This window comes from Aspergillus japonicus, assembly GCF_003184785.1.
Source record: "Aspergillus japonicus CBS 114.51 unplaced genomic scaffold BO86scaffold_63, whole genome shotgun sequence".
NCBI classification, from domain to species: domain Eukaryota; kingdom Fungi; phylum Ascomycota; class Eurotiomycetes; order Eurotiales; family Aspergillaceae; genus Aspergillus; species Aspergillus japonicus.
In genome coordinates, this window is record NW_020291700.1 from 145,718 (window position 1) to 163,183 (window position 17,466).

At 55.8% G+C, this 17,466-nt stretch overlaps 7 protein-coding genes across 7 annotated transcripts; 5 read left to right on the plus strand and 2 right to left on the minus strand.

Annotated features, from left to right (window-relative positions):
* Positions 1 to 153: 153 nt before the first annotated feature.
* On the plus strand, positions 154 to 4,477 carry BO86DRAFT_421914 (kinase-like protein; the record flags this gene model as incomplete). The annotated part of the gene is made up of 8 exons (XM_025675304.1): positions 154 to 1,002; positions 1,033 to 1,745; positions 2,375 to 2,434; positions 2,664 to 2,734; positions 2,796 to 2,863; positions 2,926 to 3,093; positions 3,255 to 3,766; positions 3,826 to 4,477. The coding sequence occupies 8 exons, from the start codon at positions 154 to 156 to the stop codon at positions 4,475 to 4,477; spliced, it is 3,093 nt and encodes a 1,030-aa protein (XP_025523954.1).
* A 168-nt stretch (positions 4,478 to 4,645) lies between these two features.
* On the plus strand, positions 4,646 to 5,281 carry BO86DRAFT_199290 (uncharacterized protein). The gene has a single exon (XM_025666739.1). The coding sequence runs from the start codon at positions 4,814 to 4,816 to the stop codon at positions 5,213 to 5,215; it is 402 nt and encodes a 133-aa protein (XP_025523955.1). The 5' UTR covers positions 4,646 to 4,813; the 3' UTR covers positions 5,216 to 5,281.
* Positions 5,282 to 6,471: 1,190 nt separating this feature from the next.
* BO86DRAFT_321667 (uncharacterized protein) lies at positions 6,472 to 8,202 on the plus strand (the record flags this gene model as incomplete). The annotated part of the gene is made up of 2 exons (XM_025668353.1): positions 6,472 to 7,943; positions 7,998 to 8,202. 2 exons carry the CDS (start codon positions 6,472 to 6,474, stop codon positions 8,200 to 8,202), a joined length of 1,677 nt encoding a protein of 558 aa, XP_025523956.1.
* Positions 8,203 to 8,614: 412 nt separating this feature from the next.
* Positions 8,615 to 9,568, plus strand: BO86DRAFT_392140 (translocation channel protein TIM22). The gene is made up of 3 exons (XM_025672744.1): positions 8,615 to 8,839; positions 8,902 to 8,997; positions 9,215 to 9,568. Exons 1-3 carry the CDS (start codon positions 8,744 to 8,746, stop codon positions 9,551 to 9,553), a joined length of 531 nt encoding a protein of 176 aa, XP_025523957.1. The 5' UTR covers positions 8,615 to 8,743; the 3' UTR covers positions 9,554 to 9,568.
* Positions 9,569 to 9,827: 259 nt separating this feature from the next.
* Positions 9,828 to 11,155, minus strand: BO86DRAFT_392141 (cysteine synthase A). Its single transcript, XM_025672745.1, has 2 exons — positions 10,998 to 11,155; positions 9,828 to 10,932 (listed from the first exon to the last, which is right to left on the minus strand). The coding sequence occupies exons 1-2, from the start codon at positions 11,131 to 11,133 to the stop codon at positions 9,935 to 9,937; spliced, it is 1,134 nt and encodes a 377-aa protein (XP_025523958.1). The 5' UTR covers positions 11,134 to 11,155; the 3' UTR covers positions 9,828 to 9,934.
* A 236-nt stretch (positions 11,156 to 11,391) lies between these two features.
* BO86DRAFT_346109 (NAD(P)-binding protein) lies at positions 11,392 to 12,968 on the plus strand. Its single transcript, XM_025669234.1, has 3 exons — positions 11,392 to 12,030; positions 12,143 to 12,322; positions 12,407 to 12,968. Exons 1-3 carry the CDS (start codon positions 11,659 to 11,661, stop codon positions 12,806 to 12,808), a joined length of 954 nt encoding a protein of 317 aa, XP_025523959.1. The 5' UTR covers positions 11,392 to 11,658; the 3' UTR covers positions 12,809 to 12,968.
* A 1,378-nt stretch (positions 12,969 to 14,346) lies between these two features.
* BO86DRAFT_412672 (arabinan endo-1,5-alpha-L-arabinosidase) lies at positions 14,347 to 16,290 on the minus strand. Its single transcript, XM_025674670.1, has 4 exons — positions 15,869 to 16,290; positions 15,267 to 15,743; positions 15,095 to 15,180; positions 14,347 to 14,928 (listed from the first exon to the last, which is right to left on the minus strand). Exons 1-4 carry the CDS (start codon positions 16,124 to 16,126, stop codon positions 14,790 to 14,792), a joined length of 960 nt encoding a protein of 319 aa, XP_025523960.1. The 5' UTR covers positions 16,127 to 16,290; the 3' UTR covers positions 14,347 to 14,789.
* Positions 16,291 to 17,466: the final 1,176 nt, after the last annotated feature.

A 17,466-nucleotide genomic window follows, 5' to 3' on the forward strand; every position in this document is an offset into this window, starting at 1 on the left:
CCGCTGACTCCAAGCCGAGACGACGACTTTATCTCCGCCATCGGGGGGTAAGTTAGGCTTTTTAGATGGCCGCTCGCCGCTCGCCGCTCGCTGCTCTGTTGACTCTTCCAGTGCCTTTCTCCTCACCCTCACCTTCCACCCCGCCCCCACATCATGTCCGGTGCTAGGAATATTTCAGTCGCTCTGCGAAGGGCTCGTGTGCCCAAGCCTCGCTGCTTGTTCCGCCCTGTCGCTGCGGTCCAGACTCCTTCCCTGGCCGCCACACGCACCTTCACCGTTACCGCCCGCGCCAATGCGACCAAGGAGATTCAGTACACCACCAATGCTTATCCTAACCTCAAGCGCGATCCGAAGTTCGCCGAAATTTCCGTCGAGGATGTGAAATACTTCAAGGAGCTGCTGGGCGCACAGTCCGCCGTGATCGATGGAGTGACCGCTGACAGCGCTGATGATATCGAACCCTTCAACAGCGACTGGATGCGCAAGTACCGTGGCCAGACCAAGTTGGTCCTGAAGCCCCAGAGCACTGAGGAGGTTAGCAAGGTGTTACAATACTGCAACGAGAAGAAGTTGGCCGTTGTGCCCCAGGGAGGCAACACGGGTTTGGTAGGAGGCTCCGTGCCCGTCTTCGACGAGATTGTCATCAACCTCTCTCGCATGAATCAGATCCACTCCTTCGATGAAGCCTCCGGAGTCTTGGTGGTTGACTCTGGTGTCATCCTGGAGGTGGCTGACCAGTACTTGGCCGAGCGGAACCACCTTTTCCCGCTGGACCTGGGTGCTAAGGGCTCATGCCATGTCGGCGGTAACGTTGCCACCAACGCCGGTGGTCTGCGTCTGCTCCGCTATGGCAGTCTTCACGGTACTGTGCTTGGCGTTGAAGCCGTGCTGGCAGATGGAACCGTCGTGGATGCTATGTCGACCCTGCGCAAGAACAACACTGGCTATGATTTGAAGCAACTGTTCATTGGCGCCGAAGGTACCATTGGCATCATTACGAAGGTCTCTATTCAATGTCCTTCTCGCCCCAAGGCCGTCAACGTCGCTTATTTCGGTCTGGAGAGCTATGACATGGTCCGCAAGGCTTACCAGGAAGCCAAGGGACACCTGTCCGAAATCCTTTCCGCTTTCGAATTGATGGATGGGCGCACTCAGAAGCTGGTTCACGAGTCGACTGGCAACAACTATCCCCTCGAGACCGAGTATCCTTTCTACTGTCTGGTGGAGACTAGTGGTTCCAACGCTGAACACGACATGGCCAAGCTGGAGACCTTCTTGGAACATGTCATGGGCGAGGGTATTGTCGCAGATGGTGTTTTGGCTCAGGATGAGACCCAATTTCACTCGATCTGGCGGTGGAGAGAGGGTATTACGGAGGCTTTGAGCCACCTGGGCGGAACCTATAAGTATGACGTCTCCATTCCTCTGTCCGAGCTGTACCAGCTGGTTGAGGACTGCAAGGAGCGTTTGACGAAGCTTGGCTTCGTGGGTGATGACGATTCCTTCCCTGTTCGGGCCGTTGTCGGCTATGGTCACATGGGTGATTCCAACCTGCACTTGAACATTTCTGTGCGGCAGTACAACAAGGAAGTCGAGAAGGCCATCGAGCCTTGGGTGTATGAGTGGATCCAGCAGCGCAAAGGTAGCATCAGCGCGGAACACGGCCTAGGTCTGGCGAAGAAGGAGTTTATCGGATACAGCCAGAATGAGACGATGGTGAAGTTGATGAAGCAGTTGAAGAACTTGTATGACCCGGTAAGGATTATCATGCCCCGTTGAGCTTTTTACATTGAGCTGTTGGACTACAACTAACTAACTGGTTCGATACAGAACGGAATCATGAACCCGTATAAGTATATCTAGATCTAGACACGCTACGGTGGCACCACGCTATGGATTGTAAATGTGATGCAGAGAGGGGTCTGAAGTTGGAAAAAGCTGGAGCAGGATTATACTCATAGTCATTGGAATCTGCAAAATACTAAATACGCCAATGCGGATATTTAATTTGCTGGATCATAATTCTCCATACCGATGAAGTCCTGCTGACCTTTGCGTACCTGGTGGCCTGCATGCCCCATCTGCATCACCTGCACCATGCAGGGCTGGGGTACTGCGGGTTGCAGCGTGCCTGAGGCAACAGCCGCAAACGGGGAATTTGGCACCCAATCAAGGCCGGGAAATACCAGCGGTGCAGCGGTGCAGCGGTGCCCGGGGCGGTGACTCGGTAGCTGATCCATGGTTGCCATGCACTACCGCCTGTTGTCTCTGCCGCGTACCATGGAAGAGAAGCGGCTGCCAGTAGAAAGAATGGGGCACTTTCATGGTAAGAGGGACGGTTAAGTCAGTTTAGTAGGTATCGATCCTATCGAAGCACTCGCTATCTTCCCACTTCTTTCCCCCTCATTTCTCTATCTTCTATCTACAGGGCCAGGTTCCACTCGTCCTTGCTCCCAGCTCCAGCTCCAGCTCCATCCGTCCTTTCGCCGGACAGGAAATAAATAGCTGACTGGCGGTGCGGGTGCTCCCCCCCCTTGTGTGCCCTGTTTTAGCTCTCCTCTCTTTTCTTTTTCTTCTTTTTTGCTTCTTTCCCCCTTCTCTTTTCTATTTGTTTCTCTGAGCTATCTCTCCCCGATTCTTCAACTGCGCCGATAGCCCTCCAGCTACGGCTTGCACGCGATCAAAATGGAGGACGACATGGCGAGTCACTACCAGATGATGGAAGAGCTGGGCAGTAAGTCTCTGCCGTCCAATTGAGCCGATTGCGCCGATGATGGCTGACCAGCATGCTACAGGTGGCAGCTTTGGAACGGTATACAAAGCCATTGACAAGGCTACGGGCGAGATCGTAGCGATCAAGCATGTGCGTGTGACTGGTCTCTTTCTTTCTCCGATCGTCCGATTGACCACTTTCGGCCTTTCTAGATCGATCTCGAGTCCAGTGAAGACGATATCCAGGAAATCCAGCAGGAGATCTCGGTCCTTGCCACCTGCGCCAGCCCATTCGTCACGCAATACAAGGCTAGTTTTCTACGAGGACATAAGTTGTGGATTGTGATGGAATTCCTCGGGGGAGGATCGTGTCTGGACCTGGTAATAACCCACCCAGCATCTCCGCAGCTGAGGAGTCGACTAGCTCCGTCCCCTCTGCTAATACTCCCTAGCTCAAACCCGGAGTCTTCAACGAAGCACACGTCGCCATCATTTGCCAACAATTGCTACTCGGACTCGACTATCTGCACAGCGAAGGCAAGATCCACCGCGACATCAAAGCCGCCAATGTACTTTTGTCGCACACGGGCAAAGTGAAGCTGGCGGATTTCGGAGTTGCCGCGCAATTGATCAACATCAAATCTCAGCGCAACACATTCGTCGGAACACCGTTCTGGATGGCCCCCGAAGTCATTCAACAGGCTGGGTATGATTATAAGGCGGACATCTGGTCGCTCGGAATTACGGCGATCGAAATGATCAACGGCGAGCCGCCTCATGCGAGCACCCACCCCATGAAGGTGCTCTTCCTTATCCCCAAAGAACCCGCCCCGCGCCTACAGGGAGATCAGTACAGCAATACCTTTAAAGACTTCATCGCACAGTGTTTGACCAAGGACCCCGACCGGAGACCGAGCGCGAAGGAGCTTCTGCGACATAAATTTATCCGCAATGCGGGAAAAACGGAGGCGCTACAGGAGTTGATTCATCGCAAGCAGGATTTTGATGCTGGACGAGGAGTGACCCACAAGATTAAATATTATGCGGAGTCGCTGTATGCAAATCCAATTTCCATTGTCCATGCTCCTTGTACTGACTGTTTCTGTCGCACAGGAATACTATTCGGAACCTGAACGACGACGACGGGTGGATCTTCGATACCGTGAAAGCTTCTACGACGACTATACGTGAAGTCGAAGACGATGAGGAGAATGGGCCAGAGCCAGACCCAGAGCCGCAGGAAGACTGGGTTTTCGACGAAACCGCCGACATGATGGACGATCTTTACGTGTCCAGCCCTCCGTCAAAGCATACGAACAACACCGCGGTACGACGAGCTCAAGCTCCCGACCACAGTCCATCAATCCGGCGGGCCAAGCGACGGTCGAGTGGAGTGAAGCAGCCACTCGGAGTGGATATGAGTTTCGGCAACAGCCCGTCGACGGTGCGGCAGTTCCGTCGGGTGTCGGACAATAAGAGCCCTAGCGACGCATCTTACCCGCCGCAGTACCTGTTCGGAGGGGACGAAAACGCCAGTCCCAAGACGCTATTTTCCGAGCCGAACAGCAAGGAAGCGCAACTGGGGCGTCGGGCGTACAGCAAGGCGGTCGGGCTCGCCTGCCAGGAAGTGTTGGGGACCACGGGCGACCAAGAGAAGCGGGAAGCGATCTCACGACTGGCGGAGGCCTGGAGTGATCTGGAGATGGTCGATCCCGAGGGACTCTATCATATTCTCAGAGCGACGACGGAGAAGCTACAGAGGTAAGCAAGCGTGCCTCCCCTGCAGTAGTACTTGTCAAATAAAGTTTCTGGGTTGCTAACAACGCTCGTGTTGGTGGATGGTTAGTGACCCGAAGCTGGCCAGTCTCGTCCCACCCGCAGCTCCACCGGCCGATTCCCCACAGAGGCCGCGACTGGTTTTGGCGCAGAGCAACCCACATCTCAAATCCCACCGGCGCCGCCAGAGCGCCGTCGTGGCCGAGCCTAGCCTCCAACCCGCCCAGCTTGCAAACCTCCCCGGGCAACAGGTGCCGGGGATGGAGCACACCAAACAGTTGTCAGATGTGCTCTATCAGCGCTGGTCTGAGGGCCTTCGCAATCGATGGCCTGGGATCTAGAATTGGCTCTTTGCAATTTCGTCAACCCCTTGCATACCGCGATCTGGAGATCTCGAATCCTACGAATCTCAGCGCGACACAACATATTCATCATTGTACAAAAGATTGGGCTCACATGCGGCGTTGAAATATTCGGTCACCTGGCCGCCCGCGGTCTTTTCCTTCATATGCGCTGTTACTTTTTCTTTATTGTCGCATTATTCCCCCTCCCTTGGTATTGTTTGCGCTCTCATGGCCTGTCAACACACGGGTCTGCTGCTGGTCAACAAAGCCCCAAGGAGACAGTTTCAGACGACGATATACCCTATGCTTGTCTCGTCTGGCGAGAAACCGACCATGAGGGCACCGTGGCCTCTCTTCGATATCTGATCTCTTTGTGTTTGTGATCTTTGGTCTACCAACGACTATAATTTCCTATGTACCAATTGACAGTCGGATAGGGCTCGGTTTGGGCGTTCAGATTTCTTACTGCTTATATTTTCGAAGCCGAATTTTCTGGCGAGCTTGTGATTTACCATTCATTCTTTTCTTGTCATAGGTTGTTCTCCTTGTGTGTGTCTACAGGTGTTTAGTTTTGTTGGACAATTTCTGGCAAGGTGTGAGTGAGATAATATTGGTGGGATCTGTAAGTAAGGCGAAGTGATTCTTGCATGTGTTGTGTGTTTGTGTGTATATGGCATTGTGGACATAGTAATGCAATTGGGCAATTTCACCACCCCGCCTCCCCCCCCCCCTCATTGCTATGGGAATAAAGACAGGAGACAGGGGAGGGCCAGAAGCAGGCAAAGATAGACAAAGTAATCAAACTGACCACCCGCGTGGAGCGACTCGTGCTGGGCAGTATTTGGCGGGTTTCAGCTTGGGGGCTGTCAACCATATGATCATCCTTATCAGGGCCAGCGGAGACTGCAGTTTGCACAGGAGTATACTATACTATCTCAATGTCTTTGGGTACACCAATACACGAGTATGTGCAAATGATGCCAAGTCAGACGTCACTACTGAGTGGCAAAGAACATGCTCTGACACCACACACACACTCTCTCTCTCTCTCATTTTCCCCTCTCCCCTGAAACGGGAATTGGACGAGGCGGAGGCGGAAGGGATGCGCGTTGCGACCCGCTAACTTGCCGAAATCACCGTCTTTTTAGTGAACTTCACCCTTCACCAAACGACCCCCCCCGTGTTGGGTCTAGTCCTTCCCTCTTCCCTTACCTACTCTCTCTCTAAACTTTCCCTCGCTTCCTTTTCTCCTTTCCCCTTCTCCCTTTCTTCTTGTCTGCCTTCTATTCCCATTGTCTTTCCGTGTCCAGTCTGGTTGCTGCCCACTGTCCTTTGTGTGTGTGTGTTGTTATTGTTGTCATTGATGATTGTTTATCACTACTGACGGGCCCATCCATCCATCCATCCATACTCATACACCTCAGACGTACATACATTCTTTTCTTATCAGCCAACAATTGCAATTCCCCTCGACTGTGGCGGTGGGCCTCTCATTTCTCCCCTCTTCCCCTCTTCCCCTCTTCTCTCCATTCAACAAGGGAACGAATGTCATGATTACGCTCTCGATCTGGCAATAAATCTCCGAACCGACCCTTATCAGCTTCGCCCACGATCTCCATCCTCCACACGCTGGCCCGTCATGGGGGATTTCCCGGGAACGGGCGAGGCGGAAACCGCGCCGGAAACGTCCCAAACCGCGAAGCTGCTGCCATCGTCGCCTGACCAGCTCAACCATGACCATCACCCTGCATCGCCGACCGGCCGGACTCCCACCCAACTCAAGCGATCTTCTCTCCCCCCTCGCCCTCATGGTGCTGCCAGACACGCCAAGCGACTTACCCTCAACTTTCCCATCAATATCCCCTCCGGACCCGAAGCTTACGACCCCAGTCTTGCGTCTCCCGGATCGATGACGCCCGTGACACGGACCTCCGCTCACCAGTCGCCGGTCCCCCATCTCGGCACCCCGCTGGCCTTTGAGGAGAAAGATGACGGCTCGGGTCTGCTGACCGCGATCGCCTCGCAGGAGCGAAAAGTGCTGGAGCTTCGGGAAGAGTTGAACCGGGCCGAGACGGAGCTGGACTCTTTGAAAAAGCAGTGGGCGTCGGCCGAGAAGACAAAGAAACGCACGGAGATCAGCCATCGCGCCGAGCCGCTGGTCTCCCTGCGATCCCCTGACGAGCCCACCTTCCCACATCGCCGCGACCACAGTGTAAGCAGTGCAGGCAGCTCGTCGGCGGCCCAGGTCCGACTCAGCCGGGAGCTGGAGCGGCGGCAGAGCCTCCGCGCGGCCGCGACCAAGGGCACCAACGTTTCTGCCAATGGCCGACGGGTCTTCCGAGGCTCCCACACTCGGGCCCTGTCCTTGCTTTCCCCAACGACGGGATCTGGGGAGGGCAATACGGGGTCCGAGTCGGAGGCCGGCAGCCAACGCATCGGTCGATCTCCACGGTCGGCGACCTTACCCTCTTCTGTCGAACGCAGTGCCATTGCGGGCGGCGTGAGCTCGAAGCCTGCAGATGACATGATTTCGCAGTGGCGGAACACCATGCCGCCCCCGTCGCGAGATGCCCTCGTGCGGACCGGCAAGCAGATGGCGTCGGATTTGAAGGAAGGACTCTGGACGTTCTTGGAGGACATCCGACAAGCCACGGTGGGAGAAGAGGGAATCAGTGCGACCGAGTCGAGGGGTGTGCCACCGGTGCGCCAGCGGGTGTCGTCCAGTTCGACATCACGCAGTCGGGATCGGTTGTCGGTATACGGAGGGACTACGCTGTCGCGGTCCTCCTCGGGGAGCAAGGGGTCTGGGAGCAAACATTCTGGTAAAGACTCCAAATCGGCGGATATCGATTCGTCGTTCTGGAGTGAATTCGGCATTGATCCACCTGGGCAGAAGTCCCCTCGCGCTCGCGGAGCCGCCACTACCCCAAGCGGGCCGAACGAACCCCGATGGGGCGACCACAGTAACCCCCCGGACGTTGAAGACAACTGGGAGTGGGAGTCTCCGAAGCCGAAGAAGACGCACACGCCGTCGTCCAGTCGCAGCACGTTGGAGACGAAGCATGACCAGTCGCCGATGACGCAGAACAGCAGCCCTCGCACCAGCGCCAGGTAAGTTCTGTCTTTCTTTTTCTCGGGGAGTATCATCCTGACGGAACCACCTAGCTTTGGCGACTGGCGCCCGCTGCACGACAGCAGCATTCCGGATCCCAGCGTTTCCGACGGGATCCCCTGGCCGGCGATGACCAAACTGGCGCCTTCGAAGTTGACCCGCACGGCGTCGAACCTGATGGCGGAGTGGGAGCGCAGTTTGAGTCCGTCGCCAGAGAGGAGGGAATTCTTCCCGGACAAGGACGACAAGCGGGATTGATTCCAGCGCATTGTAAATACAGCATATGATCTTGAATTTAGATTGAACGGTAGACGCTGGGTTGCAGCCATGGGGCATGAGGCCAGTACGGATTTACGCAGGGTTATGATTGTTGATCGCAATACCCTTTACGATGAGCGTTGCTACATTCTTGCAGTCGTTGACTTACTTTCCTTCTTGGATAGATGGCTGTGATCGCCAGTCTGTTAGATATAGCCAATACACATTATCTTATCTTGACACATTTATCGACCGATTTATTTTCCATGCACAGAATGCCGTTCGTAGAGCCTCAGCCTCGTATAGCGTCCGGGAGTGTATCACGTGCAACCTGCGCAAGTGGCGGTACTGGCGCGCCGTGAATAAAATTGCGAGAGGGCCGCCACTCCGTCTCCGCAAAAAGTCCGGGGCGCGATAGAGCTCGGTGTTGATACGTTCTCCATCCCATCACTTTGTCCTTTCGGCAGGTCGCCAGGCTGTCTCCACCGTTGACAACCTTACAAAGTCAATCTTCTATATCACCACATCGATCACGCACAGCATGAGTTTCCCCAGCGTGACCCCGCCCCTCGGAGGGATGGGCGGCGGCCCCAACATGCAGGGCATGAGCGAGCAGGAGCAGGCGATGGTGAAGCTGGTACGTCCTCGATTCGGGAAGTACTTTTTAAAGCAGGCTTGCTGACCCGAGTGTGACTGCAGATGTACGGCGCGATGGAATCCTGCCCCGTGAAGACGGTCATCTCCGGCACGATGGGTTTCGGTCTGGGTGGTGTGTTCGGGTTGTTTATGGCTAGTGTATGTTTCCCTTTCCCTTTCCCTTTCGCTCTCCCCCCCGACTCCAATACACATACTCCGAGGAAGAGTTGGATAGCGAGACGCTGGCGTTGCATGTCAACCCCCTCTGCCCTCAGTTCACAGCCCCTCTTCCTTACCCTCTCCCTAACTCTCTCCTCTCCCCATCCCCCATCTCCCACCCCCCATTCGGCCACCAAACTAACAAATGAACGCAAAGATGTCCTACGACTCCACCTTCACGCCACAAGGCAAAGCGATCATGGACCTCCCCTGGCGCGAGCAGGTCCGCCGCGGCTTCAAGGACATGGGCTCGCGGTCGTGGTCGTCGGCCAAGAACTTCGGCATCGTGGGCGCGCTGTACTCGGGCACCGAGTGCTGCATCGAGGGGCTGCGCGCCAAGAACGACCTCACCAACAGCGTCGCGGCCGGGTGCATCACCGGCGGCATCCTGGGGGCCAAGGCGGGGCCCCAGGCGGCTGCGGCGGGGTGTGCGGGTTTCGCGGCGTTCAGTGCGGCGATTGATGCCTATATGCGGATGCCGGCGGATGATGATTAGACTGTCAGTTTTAGGGGGTGGTTGGAGATGAGAGCTGCGAGGGGTTGGGGGTTGGGGGTGGTGGTGCTACTTGTACATGTTCTATACATGGGTTCGGCGTTGATTCTTTTCTTCGGGATAGAAATGGGTGCATGATGGCGTTTGTTCGTTGGTGCGTCTGTGCTTTCTTTCTGGGCTGCCGCGCCTTTGCTTTTGTTAGGTCTATGGACTCACTACTCTTGTATAGTATTACCAGTTCCCCACCGATATACCGGATAAACAAAACATGAACCATTATCCAATCACATCCTCAAACTACTATACAAACTCCCACCGATACACCGGATGAACACAAAATGCTTCGTTATCTATGCACAAGTCTACTATACAAACTCCTTCCCCCTAAGGCAGCACGATGTACTTCTCTAAATGCTTGGGCACCGCCGTGCGCAGCCCCTTGCCCTGCAGCCAGGAGTTCGAGAACAGCCGGTCGGCGTACCGGTACGCGCCATCGCACAGAATCGTGACAACGGTGCTGCCCTTGCCCAGCTTCAGCGCAACCTCATGCGCAGCAGCGACATTCAGCGCCGAGCTGGCCCCGAGGTACAGCCCCTCCTCATCGAGACACCGATACACCATCTCGATCGACTTCTCATCGGGAATATTCAACGACCCATCCAGCAGCCCGATATCCGGCGACAGATTGTCCGTAACGCGGCCCTGCCCGATCCCCTCCGTGATACTGCTGCCCGACCGCTCGACCAACGTCCCGCCACTCTGGATATAGCTATGCAGCACCGAGCCCGGCGGATCCGCCAGGAAGCACTGGACCTTGCCCTCGCTGACCGTCTTCAGATACCGCGTGATGCCCGCCAGCGTGCCCCCCGTGCCCGTGGCGCACGTGAACGCATCCAGGTGGCCCGAGGTCTGGGCCCAGATCTCCGGCCCCGTGGTCTCGATGTGCGCCTGGCGGTTGGCCGTGTTGTCGAACTGGTTCGTCCAGACGGCGTTCTCCAGGGACTCGGCGTGCCGCCGCGCCTGGTGGTTGTAGTTCTCCGGGTTGTCGAACGCCACCGCGGGCACGGGGTACACCTCCGCGCCCAGCAGCCGCAGCAGGTCGATCTTGCCCTGCGCCTGCGTGTTGGGCATGTAGATCACCAGCTTGTACCCCTTCGACCGGCACACGTGCGCCAGCCCGATCCCCGTGTTCCCCGCCGTGCCCTCCACCACCGTGCCGCCGGGCTTCAGGAGGCCGCGCCGCTCCGCGTCCTCCACCACGAAGAGCGCGGCCCGGTCCTTGACGCTGCCCCCCGGGTTCTGGAATTCGGCTTTGCCCAGGATGTTGCACCCCGTTTCGTCGGAGAGGCGCTTCAGCCGGATGAGCGGGGTGTTGCCGATTGCTGTTTGCGGGAAGCAGTGGGTTAGCGGAAGGCGGTGCTGGGAGGGCGGATGCGGTACTACTTACCCGCCGTCAGACCGTTCACCACGCCCTGGGTCTGCGAGACCCGGACATTGTAGGCGGCCGCCGTCGTCGTGGACGAGGAGGCTTCCGCGGCGCGGAGTGCGGTCGTGCCGAAGCGGCGGATACTCTGGCGGAACATTGCTGCTTTTGCTTGCAGTCAGCGATGTATCGAGAGGATACGTGCAGCTGGCTGATGAAGGAACAGATAGCTTACAGTCGATGTCACTGCCCCCGGACAGGGCCGATGGTCGGCGTTAGTCAGCGGAGTCACGTGGTCGATGGCGTGATTGCTCGGGGGGCTAGACTGCGTTGGGGCTAGACTCGGGGTCGGTGAGATCATCGGCTTGCTTGACATCTTGCCAGTTGCCATGCATCCAGAAGTAGATCATTAGGTCCTCAAGGTTCACAGACAAGCAACTCAAATCTCGAGCTCAGCAGACGGTACCCAATAACCGCAACACTTCCCCGCAGTGCTCTTCGTATCCAGCTCCGACACAATGAAGCCCATGCATCATCATCATCACCACCTACTTAAAGTGCAGCCATCTACTACCGTACAGTACCTACAACATCCACAACTGTATGATCCCATCCACCTCCCTCTCCGCCAACAACCCATAGCACCACCACATCACCTGTCACACCACCTGTCACACCACCAAAAATGCGCATCCTGATAGCCCCCGCCTCCCCGCAAACCGCCCAAGCCACCATCACCGCCCTCCTCGCCAGCCCTCTCCACGAGAAGCTGCACATCCGCGGCCTCTACCGCAACTTCCACCGCGTGCCCCCCCACCTCCAGAACCACCCGCACTTCGAGCCCTACCCAGGCGACCTGACCGTGCCCGCCACGCTGAACTTCCACGGCTTCGACACCGTCTTCTTCGTGCTGCCGCCGTGTCTGAACGGGACCACGCCGCTCGACGAGTGGGCTACCACCGTCTCCACCAACATCCGGCTGGCGATCCAGCGCTCCGGCACCGTGCGGCGGCTGGTGCTGCTGTCGAGTTTGGGGGCTGAGGTCGGGGCGGGGACGGTATGCTTATCCCCAGCCTGCGCGGCTGCATCTGCCATGGTGGTTCCGGGGGATGCATGTCGTGCGGGAGTGGAGTAGGCGCGAACGGGGACACTGACAACTCGATGGACAGGGCGAGATCATGACGAACCATATCTCCGAAGCCATCCTGCGCGACGCCGCGGCCGAGGTGGTGATCATGCGGTGTGCGTACTTCATGGAGAACTGGGCGACGGCGGTGCAGAACGTCCGGCATAAGGAGCGACCGTATCTCGAGACGGTGATTACGCCGGTGGATTTTGAGGTGCCCATGGTCCGGTCCCCAATTTCCTGGGTGGTCGGGAGCCCGGTGGAGAAGAGAGAGAGAGAGAGTTGGAGCTGACCGCTATCGCCACAGGTCGCCGTCAAGGACATCGGATCCCACAGCGCGAGATGTATCCTGGCCCACGAGACAGCCCCTACCGGAACGCCGGATGTGTTCGAGCTGCACGGCCCGCGCGAGTACTCGTCGCTGGATGTACAGCGGGCGTTGGCCAAGGTGGTGGGCCGCGCGGTGGCGCTGCGCCCCGTCGAGAAGGAGAATCTGACGGAGTACTTTGCGCGGTTCTTGCCGGAGACCGCCGTCGGTCCGTTTGTCGAGATGACGCTGAGCTTTCTGCCCGGGGGCGTGATGTATAAGCAGTATGCGCAGCGGACGACGGAGGGGCGGGTCGAGCGGGGGACGGTCGAGTTGGAGGAGGTCGTGGCGGGGTTGTTGGGGGACGAGGGGAGGAAGTATTTTGATGATGTGCGGTTGTAGGGTTGGACTGGATGGGAGAATAGTCGTCATGGTTTGATAGGTTATGTTATGTTTTGTGCTGGATTTGCGTCTCTAAGACTGGGGCCTGGAGATGGGTTTGTCTGAAGGATGTACTGTACTGTACGTATTATTTCGGGGCGCAATTGACCTTCCTGTTGCTTAGATTTCTGTCTGCCACTGTAGTCTATCGGGATGGCCTGTCGTGGGATAGGGTTGTGACAACCTTACATTCTAGGCCAGTGCATGGATTCTTGATGTCTGGGTGTTTTCTCCCTTCGAGAGCTGTAAGTTATCCAGTGAGTCCGCAAAGCTTGACTGTTAACCACTGCATATGCTCAATGCTAGGGCGTAATCATCGCTGGACGTCTCCTGCTCTGCGAATTCCATCAGCACATCACAGCACCAGGAACAGGTAATAAGGTTAGGAGAGACTATACACTCCACTTTAGTGATGAAGTCACCAAGGCTGAAGAGCCAACACTACAAAACCATATACAAACCAGGACTGTCAAATCCAATACCTCACAAATTCCATTGAAGCTACTCCGTAGAGCCCCAATACTCCACCTGGCACCAACCACCCCTATACCATAACCACCCCACCCAGCTGTACTGTACCCAATTGAATTCACACTGTACTGCGAGTACAGGACTGTACACACAGCCCACCCCAATGGATCTGACCTGTCAGACCCGGGAACCCCTCTGCCTCTGCCCTTGCATGCAACCGTCCGTCACACAAAGAACAACAGGGGGTGGAAGGGCGACTCCGTCCTACTACTTTTCAACGACGAACGCAAGTAAGACAGCAAGCAACGGTGAAAAGTCTTCCCTCTCGCCGGAAATTCTCAGATGGCCCCCCCTTCTTTGCATCAGTTGCCATCTCGAAATCCGAAACGCAAGATCTAGACCATCGAGTCTGCCATCTTCGATCGAGTCCAGTCCAGTCCAGAGTCAAGCCCCGTCGCGTCTGGAACCGAGATCTAGACTCGAGCGTGGCTCGGCCTCTCGAGCAAACACACAATCGCGCGAGGCATGCTCAAAGAGAAAAGTCTAGCTCATCCCTGGGATCGCACGGGCGGCAAAGGGAAGGGGTGGAAAATGCACTCCCGTATTATGAGTCCGTCCATGGTTGCATACCGCGTCGCGGGCCGCAGCATACATACTTGTACATACCGTACTGTACACCAAGAATTCGCAGGGCACGGAGAGGGCGCAGCAGATATTCAGGTACGGCACGGCTAGGGTGCGGGAACGGGCTACTTCATCAAGAATTTCCGGGAGATTGCTGGTTTTGTTTTGTCGGGGTTGGATTTGCTGAGGAGGGGGGAATCCGGTAGTATTTCTTTGTGTGCTGTATGTTTGGTCCAGGTTGATCTGCGTTCGATTGAAATCATGAGTAATTTCGAACCCCAGTCATCCTCTATTTGTTGGTCCTTCCAGGGGTAAAGGTTTGCCCCTGTCGGCTTGCTAAAATTATCCCGTGCGCTCATTTCATTCACAGAACAACTTAGTCGTTCAAACATACTCCCTGGAAGACCGGGCAATGGTATGATATGCAACCATATATGCACAATGTATTCACTCGACCCGAGGTACCAAGAAGTACACCAAAATATATGCAAAAATTAAACAAGAAAAGAAATAGTGGGACCCCCCCCCCCTCTCCACCAACTATCCCCGGGGAGAAGGTTTCAATCTAATCCCATGGGGAAACCCAGCCATCAAGCGCCATCGTCCGTTCGCGATCGAGATCCCATTTCTTGTTTCGAAGGTCCAACGTCATGACGATTATTTGCCCAGTTCGGAAGGCAATCAACTCCGAACAAGTGGAACTGTGGAAGGTTTGTTTGTTGTTGGGTGATCTCGAAAAGCTCGCCACTCGCTGATTCACTCGAGACTTGATCTCCACATGGGTACAAGCAAGCAACGATGTAAAAAAGGGTATACTCTGTCCAAACTCATAGCTGGGCCCGATGGTTTAGGCAACAGTCGGCCACCCGTCCACCCATGTCAGAGTATTCCAGCCGAACTGGTACTGCGAGGTGTCCAGGCCGATGTTGGGGTTGGCGTAGTGGTAGTACAGCACGATGCCGTGGTTGGTGGTGTTGACGATGCCCCTGAGAAAACCGCAGGTTAGGACTCTGTATGTGTAATGCAATCATGATGTATGGGTTCAATTGTGGATAGATCGGTGGATGGGTGGTGGGGGTTGAGGTGGGGAATAGGCTTCGGGTCGGATCTCATAGGCGCGGGGAAAAGACCAAAAGAGAGAGGCAAGCTTACTGTCCACCGGGTCCGTAGACGTAGTCATGACTGGCGAGGACGGTGGTTCCACCGCTGTTGGTGCATGCGACCCCGTTCTTGTCGACCTGTTGGGCGGCATTAGCAATGGAGTCTTCATGATATCACGGCAAGATACCAGCGGGCCCACGGAGGATGGCTAGGTAAAACGTACAAAGCTGCCCGTCCCCGTCTTCGACCGGCAAACGACGACGCGGTACTCGAGCCCCTGTGCTGGGAGCCCACTGGTGTAGCCCTGCGCCTGGCCACTGGAGAAGGTGAGGTAGTAGTAGCCCCCGTACTCGAAGAGGTACGACGCCTCGATGGCGTGGTTGCCCGAGGCATTGTAGGCCAGGTTGGTCGGGGTGGACGAGCTGATCTGCAGCGAGCTGGTCATGGGCGCCTGGTAGAGGCCGTGCCAGTACGAGCCCCATTGCAGATACCCGGTGCCACCGATGGAGATCCAGTTGGCGTCGATGGCGTTGTACGTGTTGGCCGACGAGGAGGTCAGCCCGATGGTGCCGTGGTCGGTCCACGAGCCCGCCTCCAGCGTCGTCGAGGTGGCCACCCCGATCGTCGAGCTTTGGCTGCCCAGCGTGGAGCTGGCATAGTACAGGTAATAGGTCCCACTGTCGTAGTGCACGTCCGGAGCCTGGAGTTACATTTGGTGAGTCGAGGAATGTTGGACTTAGGGCTACCCGACGGGAAGGGGGGAAAGGGGCAAGGGGGAAGGGGAAAAACATGTAGTAGGGTTGTTGAGGGAGCGTTATGTCTTACCCAGAGATTGGATGCATTCCCCACTGTCACCGATGAGCCATTGGGCAGCACGTACCCCAAATCGGTCCAGGGCCCGGTGATGGCACTGGCGGACGAGATCAAGATCCCCAGTCCGGTGGAAAAGCGAAAGAACTTGCCGTCCGTCTTGCGGCGGATGACATTGGGGTCGTGAGCCCAGCAGGACCCCGAGCAGGCTCCTGGGTCTGAATAAGCATTCACCAAGGCTGTGAACAGCAGAAGCAGAACGTAGGGAAGCATGACGATGGGCCTAGGGAGAGAGTCGTGTTAGGCAGGGAAAGAAGAAAAGACGAAGAAGAAAACAAGGGACAGGCCTGCTTTCCTAACCATTCAAGCCTTTATCATCTGGTCGAGCAGATGGCCCTTTTTATGTACCATTGGGAAGTCCGGCGTGCATGCATGCTTCAGCGATGTCACCCTTCTGACCATTTTTACTTTCTTGTTTTTTTTTTTTTTCTTTCTGATTTTTAGTTTCTTGTCATCCTGTCTGCTGCAGAAAGTGGCCTGGCAGCTGAGCTTACGCATGCATTGACCTCTCCGTCATTCTCGGTCTGAACTGCTCTGTCAGGGTCGAGAAGATGCTAAGACTAACAGTTTACTCCCTTGCTGCGCAGGCCGAGACCAATCATACCGGGTCCGAATAGTCTTAACTCTAGCAAAGGGCCTATCTGGTGGATCGCTCGGATTATAGAACGGAATTTCATGCTGGAAAGCGGGTCATGGTAGGCTGTACAGCCCTTGGAATCGGATTTGGGCTTGCTGGTTCATCGTCAGTATGATAATCAGGGTGGTCGGAGATAACAACAGTGGCGGCCCAGGCTAAGTTTCCTTCTCTCCTTTCCCCCTAGATTGGAGTAAGCGAGAAAAGCAAAACAGACTCCGGGAACTTTAACACTGCATAGACTATTGAAATAAGAAATGGAGAAGAAAAAGGTTAAGCGAAAGAAAAGCTACACAAGATTTTAGGTTAAGAGTGTTGGGCAGCTGATCGATCGGGTGGCCCTCCATCACAATGCTCTTTTCGGCCCGCATGATTCTTTTCCCCTGAGAGAAGGAGGGCAAGAAGGGCTTGAAACTATAGAAGGTCCCTGAGAAGGAGGGGTTAATTGATTTTGTGTGGCTCGGTTTGTTTAGAGCTGGACGTACAGTACTCCTTACCGAGTATAGGTACCTATGCAAATTTCCCTTTGGGAAGAATACGGTCGGATTATCTCGCCTCATCGTCATCTTTGTTTGTTTGTTGTGGTTGCATAAGTTACTAAGCCAGTCCGTCTTCTTCTCCCCTTTCTTCTTCTTCCCTTGTCTCCCCACTGGACTGGCTGGCTTGCTTGCCCTGACGTGTTGACAAGCCGGCAGGGCCGTAGATACGTGTCAAGCCATGCAGGCGCGACAGTTGGTGCAGTTGGTGTAGACGAGGATTGATTGGAGGCGTGGATACCGATGACGGGCTGTTTAGTGCTTAGTTAGTGCCTGGTTAGTGTCTGGTTAGTGTCCCCAGAGCCGTGTTTAGTGCGCGCCTCTGACTGAGGTCTTTGGGCAAGCCATCGGTCGATCATCATTGGGGCAGACCCGCCAAATGG